Source organism: Rhinolophus sinicus, chromosome 18 (assembly GCF_057876585.1).
Source record: "Rhinolophus sinicus isolate RSI-liver-muscle chromosome 18, RSI-T2T, whole genome shotgun sequence".
NCBI lineage: Eukaryota > Metazoa > Chordata > Mammalia > Chiroptera > Rhinolophidae > Rhinolophus > Rhinolophus sinicus.
The window spans coordinates 12,063,830-12,072,619 of record NC_142518.1 but is presented as its reverse complement, the minus strand read 5'-3'; the positions used below and the strand labels follow the sequence as shown (position 1 = coordinate 12,072,619).

The 8,790-nt window shown below is 42.5% G+C and overlaps 1 protein-coding gene across 3 annotated transcripts in view; it reads right to left on the bottom strand.

The window, feature by feature from the left end:
• Positions 1–8,790, bottom strand: part of CDKL5 (cyclin dependent kinase like 5) — a 162,025-nt gene continuing 153,235 nt past the window's right edge. For all 3 annotated transcript variants that reach the window (XM_019755452.3, XM_019755453.3, XM_074324175.2), the window contains one exon: positions 1–7,213. In XM_019755452.3, the coding sequence (XP_019611011.1) occupies positions 6,827–7,213 (387 nt within the window). In that variant the 3' untranslated portion in view covers positions 1–6,826. The remainder of the gene's footprint in view (positions 7,214–8,790) is intronic.

Sequence of the window (8,790 nt, the reverse complement as noted above, 5' to 3'; positions counted from 1 at the left end):
GAAGGGGAAAAAAGCTTTATAAATACAAAAAAATTATCAACCTCATTAAATAACAGGATTTGCCCCACTTTACATTAATTTCGGTCCCTCAAACTGATTCTAACTTCAAAGGTCCATTATCCCTCATTTGCATTCAAATGAGTTCTTTACAAAGAAGGAACTAACGGAGGAGCTGCGTGCTGTTCCAACAGAGAGGGATAACAGTGCTCAGGATTGGGACGGCCTGGCAATCACTTCAGTCAGTGCAAAATCTGCATTTTATTAAAGACATTTGGGAAGATCCATTCAAAAATACATTGTGCTCAGTAAAAATTAACCATTTCATGCTGATAATTAAGGTTACCACGGAATAGATATTTGTATAATATTTACAGCAACAATAGAAATTTTACAGAAGTTTAGAATGGAATACATGCCAGAAAAAACTTGATAAGATGTACTAACACATGATACAAAGAGTTATAGAAACACTTTACAAATGGTTCATAATTAGCTTGTGAGGAATTTAAATACTCAATACTTTAAATTCAGTTTGGATTCAAAAATTAAAAAGGTTAACACCACAACACACCCTTGCCACAGTAAAAAGTATGGAATTACACTTTATATTAGGGATTATAAAGTCTGTGCAATTAAGAATTTCCACCGATTCTTCATCTACCACAAATTTGGATGTTACATCATTCTGGCTTATCCCTAGTTTTGTTTTCATGCATGAGCAGGGATCTCGCAGAGTCACCCTGCCCTGTGTCTTCCCAAATACCCCCTTCCAACTTCCTAGAGATTGAAGAAGCTCGGAATAGTCTTCTAAGTATATACAGAATAACTACCTGAATTCAAAATGGCACAAAGCAATTCTTGGAGATAGGAATTAGGGGCCACTATTTTGTTTGGTTTGTTTCTGTTAATCAATCCAAGTTTACAGTGAGAATTGACTTCCTACAATCACAGCATTACCCCTCCAGCCTGACTCCATCAGTGACCAAGGAGGAAACAAGGAGAGGGAAATAGACTGAGAGGACTATATATAACCAATCGGCTATCTCGAGTGAAAACAGATTTTGTACAAGCTTTGCTTTCCACTTCGGAAAATCTAAGCCATTGTCGAGAACTTGAAAAGTCTCCAGGAGGAAAAGTGGTTCTTTCCCCCCTCCTTGAAATTCTGAATGCTTTGTAACTGGAGCTTTTGACAACTCTGGCGATAAACACTTTAATCCCCCAACAGGGACAAAAGTCAAGGCATCTACCTTTTCTATTCCTGGGTTTCATCTGATTAACCCTGAAGCAGAACACTAGGACAAGCTTGTCTGCGCCTGAAATGAATCAGATCAGGCTTTGGGGAAAGTACGATCCCAAACCAAAGGACATCCTGAGGAATTCTTAGCAGTCTGTCAAAACGGAGGGGACGGAGGAACAGATAAGGCCTCTTTCTCCCTGATACTCTGCGCTGGAAGAGTAGCGAACAAGGCAACTTCTAATCTGCATACAACATGGAGACTGATTTTTTAAGATTCCAAAGGAGGATCAAAATACGACCCAAGGATCAAATGGGGTTCAGAGAGCTCAACCTTGTGGGTAAATGAAGGGCCTTAGAAGTGAAACCAGTTTCACTGATGCAGCTCTCTGGCCCTCGAAATCCAACGTGCAACTATTACAAATTTTTTCTGGCAAAACAAAAAGACAAACCTCCCTCAAATTTGGGAGTAAACAGTTAATGAATGAAAGTACAAGGCAGGTTGTGATCATATTTAATAGCCTATAGGAAATACACAGAAAGGTGGGTCGGAGCCTGGAGTGGAAAAAGGTGGAGTCATGGCCAGGCCTAAGGCTGATGAATTAACAAAGCACTATGGGAAATGAATATTCACGTAGTTACTGACTTGGCACAAAAGTCGATGATCTTTTATATTTTATAGTACACTCAATTAAAAAAGAAGAAATAGAATAGGGCAGCAGGCCCAGAGTTTCCTAGCCACCTTACTTTCACCACATTGTGTGTATACAGACAGACGAGGGACTCGTCCTGTCAGGGCTTCATTTTCTTGCATTTACTCATGGTTTCTAAGACAGAATTTTTTACCCAGCTGAATCAGACGTCAAGATATTCTATATCTCAGCTGGTCAAGACGCAAAAGGATGAGATCAGAGCCACTTACAAGCTTCTGTTTTGTAAGTTGGCCCTTTAAGTCTCTGAGAGAAACTTCTTGTGAGAATCTGGGGATTAGCAACAGGACACTTAGAACATTTGTACTGTCTTTTCTGTCGCCCCCTTTGAAGAAACCATTTGTTTTTAACCGTAAGGAAGTTTCTTTCAGCCTACACACTTGATTAGTGATGAACTGAAGGAGGTAAGGAACTATTTCAGTATTTCTGACTTGGTTCAGGGTATCATACCACATTCCCAGTTCACAAAAGTATGAGTCTGTGGATCTTAGCGCTCCCAAGGAGTTCGATATCCCACTATAGTGCAGGAAGTAACGAACTTCTAGATATAAAAGCAGTGCTCTCCAGGAAAAATGTTCTGCCCAGGAGAGAATGTGCAGTTTTCTGAGTCCCAGCTAAGCTCTAAGAATAAGTCGTAATGAGTGATTGCCCTTGCTGAAAGCTGGGTCACCGCCGGGACCTAGGTGAACAGAAATAAATAGTGCCTTCTACGCACTTGGAAAGTAAGCCTCTGGCCTTGAAAAAAAGTGGTACACTTATGAGTTATTCTCAATACATAACTAGAAGAAAAGAAATGGCTTTTTTCCTTATTTACTCTAAAAGCTAGTTTAAGAAGTGAGGATACTATGACGTTAACTAAGGAGTGCTGGGAAGGGAACATGGGACAGCATTTCCTAGCGAAGTCCACTAATTTTCAGATTAGGAACATGCTACACTGGCTAACTCTATAACCACAACATACTTTATAACACATGACATGACTAGAAACTAACCAGCACAGCTCTGAGCTTAGAATGAAAGTACAACTGCATATGGTGAGTCTTAAAGCAGGTTTTAAAACAGACTTAACCAAAGGGTACAGCACAAATACTCCTATAAGAGTCACATCACAACCACCAAGACAGAGGTTTTTGCATCTAATCAGTCTGTCATATGCCAATATTTGTAGAGCTAGTAAATGACTTAAAAAACAGACATTTTCTTTTGGGAGACACAGCTAAAAGCCATGGATGCCTTTGAGCAGTTGGTAAAAATCATGCCAATCTGCCAGGCTGCTGCTTGCTTCTAAATATAAGTCTCATGACTCTAAGAAAGAGTTTTCTAAGGATGCTGACCTAGAATTTAAGTTCGCAAACACCTATAAAGTAACTCTGGTCTCCCAAAGGATGCACCTTTCAGCAGGCCCAAGACAATGGAAACGAACAATAGGATTCCAGGGATTCGAGAACAATGGTAGAAGATTCCTTAAGAGAATGGGATGCTGAAGAATTCATACCTGCAGTTTCGTAGCGTGGAGAGACAAGGACAGAGCCGAGCTCTGCAGACTGGTGGGCTTGGAATCCGGTAGAGCGGGGTTCCCAACGTCAGCAGTGCTGACACGTGGGGCTAGATCATTTTTTGTTGGTGGGGTGTCCTGTGCATGTAGGATGTGTAGCAATGTCCCTGGCCTCTACCTACTACATGCTAGTAGCACAACACCACACCCCGTTGTGACAACCAAACATGTCTCCTGACAGAGCCAAATGTCGCTAGGAGGCAAAATCAGCCCCGGTTGAGAACCACTGCTGTAGTGACAGTTCACTCGAGCCCCTTAGCATTGAGCACTTTTGGTCTGGGGCTCTGGAGAGAGGCTAAACCTCAGATCAAGACCAAACAAGGTTCAGTGAAAGTTCACTTAGAACTTCGGAGAAGAACAAGGATGGTGATGAACCAAAAGCATAAAAACAGTGAAGCAGAGTTTCTTTTCGAAAGATCAGTGATACGTCCATAAAACAAAGTAATTCGTTAAGCCTTCATTCAACCTTTGTATCCTTTAGGAAGTTAGGGCAGATAATAGAACACGGATATCATAAAAATTTCCCTTCCTAAAGAAAATGCAAGCGTTTGTGACTTTAAATCAAGCCCTTATCATGGATGACAATCTTTGTGAGGTCGATAATTCATCAACCAGAGGAAAACACCAGTTAAAAGCTAAGAGAGGGCCCATTAAATTTGAGAGGAAATTTCACTATTCCCATGTGCAAGCGGAAGAGAATTATACATGCTAGAAATGTGGATTGTAGTTCACTTACAGCTCACTAAGGTCAATGAGAAGTCAGAATGGACAAAAGCTGAGAAGAGGATAAAAGAGCTATCTCAAAAACACTAGTGGAAAACACTGTAGATATTTTCTGGCTCAAATCTGGGAATGTACGAAAAGTATGTATTGACTCTTCATTAGTTAGGTTTACTTTGCTCTAGGTAGAAGGCAATTACTCTAGCCCTTCTTTGAAGAACCATCAGGAATAGAAATGTTCTGCAAACATCTGAGATCCCAGTGTTAGCAAGGATGAAAACATGGGAAACCAGCCCCTAGGTGACGACGAGCCTCAAATGCCACAGCATGGCAATGTGACTGCGCAGTTCCTAAGCGCACAGCACAGTGAGAAGTCTTTCCAGAGGAAAAAATGCAGTTTCTGGTTTGCAAGGGGGAATACAAGGTACAGATCGAGTATGAAAAAGAAGAGTTACACACTCTTTTAGAGTCATTAGTATCCAGGCAAAAACTGCTGAGGGTCCACGTCACTTATATAACTGAGCAGCTGCCTGGGAAAAGCCAGAATTCAGAGCTACTAGAACAGTACTGAACTGGTGAAAGAAACAAGATATAAAAAGAACCGAAGAGCATGCAAACTACTGGTTTGAATCAAATTGTTTCAAGGATAGTACCCAGTTGAATTTCATTTTAGTGCCTATTACACTTATTAAAATTAAATAAAAAGCACCTTAAAATGACCTCTATATATAATCCATACACATCATTATAGTAGTTATATAAAAATGCAATATGCACACAATAAGCTTCAAAGAAACTAAGACTTTATAATCTTCATAATCATCAGAGCTATGATTCTCAAAATCGTGGGGGAGGGGGACAGTAACTCAGCACATTTCAGTTACAGCTGACTTGATTCAGGGGCTGACACTCTCGGAATCCTGGGAACAAGTAATAAATACTGAGGCATTACCTCTTTGATGGGTGGGAGGGGGGACCTCTAAAAACATTATTGCTAACAGACTACTTCCAAAAATCTAATACTCTTGATGGATAATGGTGTTGAGTGATCTTCTGTCAAGGATGGCCAGAGACACGGGGCTATAACCTCTGTTGGCCAAAGGCCTTGATGACACTTGGGAGTTGAAGGAGATCAAAAGAGGGAAAGATAAATCCTGTTCTGACTGCGTGCGCGCGCATGATAACCTTGTTATACACGGACAGTCCCAGGAAGAAAAAACTGAGTAGAGCAATTTTCTCTACATCTAAAATTGCTTCAGGAGCCTTTTAAATATACTGAAAAGAGCAATAAGAAAAAAAAAAAAAAGCATTTAGAAATAGAAATGCCACACATGTATCTCACCCCCCATCCCAACAGTCTCTGGTACAGTGCACAGGATTCAGGAGTATAGAGCTGGTCTGCCAGCTCTGCAGACAGGTGCCTCCTACAACCTCACGACTAGGAATGTCCACTGGCAAATCTTTGGTCGATGCTCTGCACTAATGCTAAGTAGAAGAGCACATTCTCTCTGCAAAGACCCATGAGTAACCCTGGATCTGTTCTCCCTCAGGTGCAAGGAAATGTCCCTGGACATGAAGAGGAGCCACCTGTGTGAGGACGGAGACGAGGCCTGCTGGAGTTCTCACTGGCCCAGCCCACTTTCTGCCCCTGCGGGTTCAGAAGGAGATGCTGCATCTCGTCTGCTACCAAGGAGCATGTCTACAGGCTACTGTTGGAGCCTAAAAGTTGAGCAAGGTTCCTACTGTTACAGTCACATATGGCCACAATTCAACTCCCTTGATTAGAAGTATAAGACTCACTTCATATTACAAATGTATAAAAATATGGCAGAGAGTGTCATAATGATACTTTCTTTAAATGATTATATTTATAAAACTGACAGATATTTACCATATATGTATATTTATATACAGAATAAAATACTCCTGATGCAATATATAAATGTTACTGTTTAGTTTTTATAGAAACTACTGTAGCTGTCCCACTGCTTCACAATGTTCCAAACAGCTCAAAATAACTTTACATTTAACATAAAAGGTATGATTATAACAGTACAATATTAATCAATTATAAATAAATGGTACAAATCCTATCAAATATGGAAATTTAGAAAACAATTTAAGACATACAGTTAGTTCATCTTCATCTGCTAACCCTTCAAAGAGATACTGTTGGATTACAATAAACCCCACATTTAGTCTAGGCAGAAAAAAAATCTGTGGTAAGGGCATCGGTCAACATGGATTTTTCTATCCCTTGCAGTGCCAGAACACGCCCTGGCTTTCCCAAGTTCAACAGGGATTGCCCTAAAGCTGGAGTGTAAGGGGGAGAAACTGGCAAGAATGTCTTCTTCCTCAGTGGCACACTCTGTCCATTTTCATACGAGAGCCGTGGAGACTGGCGATCCCTAAGGAACTCCTGTAGCTCTAAGATCCCTGACTAGCATTGTGACCGTGAGGAGCCAGAGGGCTCCACACATACAATATTGCACACACCTTCATAAAGCTGAAAATACTGGCTTACCACCCCAGCCCAGCCTATTTCGCACCCCACCCCCCAACACCCTCCCCTCCCAACTGGCTTGCCCCCCCCACCCCAAGCACACATTACAAGGCTGTCTCTTTTAAATCATTCAGATTTGGCATTCGAGACCGATTTGTTCTGTTATACAGGTGCCCATTTGGCCCACTCTTGGCACCCAGCTGTTCAGAGTAGGAAGGCCCCTCTGTGGCACTCCGGGTCACAGAGGACACGTGCCAACCAGAGTCCATCTGACCTGGCAGCTGGAGAGCTGGCCTGCCCTTTGGTGTGGGCTCCTGCCGGATGTTACTGCTCCCACCAGAGGCCTGGCTCAGGGGGTGAATCCGAATTTCTGAGAAGGAATTTTTGGCTTGTTGAGTTGTTAAGGGCTGGAAGCGGGGGTCTGAGGAAGCTGGGTGATTGGCAGCTGAAGAGAGATGCAACAGCTTGCGCAGTGATTTTAACGGTTGGCTCTGAAAGACAAGATGAGAGTGTATGTAGGATTTCAGTTAGTGCAGACCTGAGAGCTGAGAGGACCTAGAGCGCAGGTCTGAGATGATGCATGTAGCCAGCGAGGGTGGGCCCCATGGGGGAGGAGGGCCTAGTCCAGTCTTACCTGTTCTTTTTCTTTTTCAGACAAGACTGAGGTCATTTTTCTTTAATGGAAAAGCCTAGAAATATCTAGATAAGAAATCTAGAGCTGGTGTGGTGGTTGACTGAATGCTTAGGCACCTTCTATCTGGCTGTATCCCATCTTTACAGGGTGTGTGAGTGTGTGTGTGTGGGGAGGATGGGGGGTGAGGCGCACAAATCTCATGCTTCAACCAGCAGGAAGAAGCAAAAGAAGGGCTATGACTCTTGCTTTTGAGAGGACTTCCCAACAGTGCCACAGAAAGCTGCCACTTGTATTTCAGTGGCCAGTACTCAACCACATGACCATTATCTAGAGGCAAGAGAAGCTGAAAAAATGTGGTTTCAATTAGGTAGCAACACACTCAGCTAAAATTTACACGAGGTGTGATCACAAAATATGGTGAATGCTTCCACCGAGTGCCATCCAACGGAAAGGCAGGGATCTTCAACATGGGAAGCGGCGTGTTGAAGCTTAGTAACAGTGTGTGACAAGTTTCAGCTTGTTTGGTGCAGTCAGTCGGGTGTGAGCTATGGTTGAGAGAAGGTGCGTTTTAAAGTGTGCCATAAATCATGGATCAAGAACAATGTATTAATATGAAGTGGGCAAACAGTTTCATCCTCCATCATGACAACGCTCTGTGTCACACATCGCTTCTGGTATATGGAAATTTCTGTCAAATAAAAACATTACAGTGTGTCCTCATCCACCTTATTCACTGGATCTGGCACTGTGTGACTTCTGGCTCTTCCCCAAAGTCAAAATGATTCAAGACATTGAGGCAGCCACAACAGAGCAACTAAAGACACTCAAGAAAGAGGACTTCCAGAACTGCTTCAGAAAGTGGCAAAAAGAATAAGTGTGTTCAAAGCAAGAGGGCGTATTTTGAGGAGGATTAATGGCAGTGTGTCTTTTACTGCAATAATTTTTTTTAAATTTAAACATTCACCATATTGTTTGATCACAACTCGTATATCGCTTTCTGTTCTTATCTCCCTGGTTTTCCCTTGACATTACAAACCCCAAATGTTCCCTTTCTGCCCTTTTACTTTTTGGGGTTTTGTTTTTTATTTTTTGGAGAGGAGGGTAAGGTTTGCGCATTGAAAATGGAAAGCATGGAGAAATAAGCAAAACCCCTGCAGACTCTAAAACACAATTCACTCACAGGAGGCCTTTGATTCCTAACATGGGTTCACAGCTGCCCTGCCTGTCTGCTGCGTGGCTGGAGCCTGAGCCCCACAGAGTGGGTGCCGCACTGTGGAGGGGGACTATACTTCAATGCAGAAGTGAGGGTCCTGGAAGCCAGCTGCCCGAGGGCTCCTTGCTCCACGAGTGGCTCATTCCCCTCTCCTCTACTTATGTGTGATTAGAGCCACCATCAGAAGAGGCATGCGAAAGCACTCTGAAATTCAAGGCCCT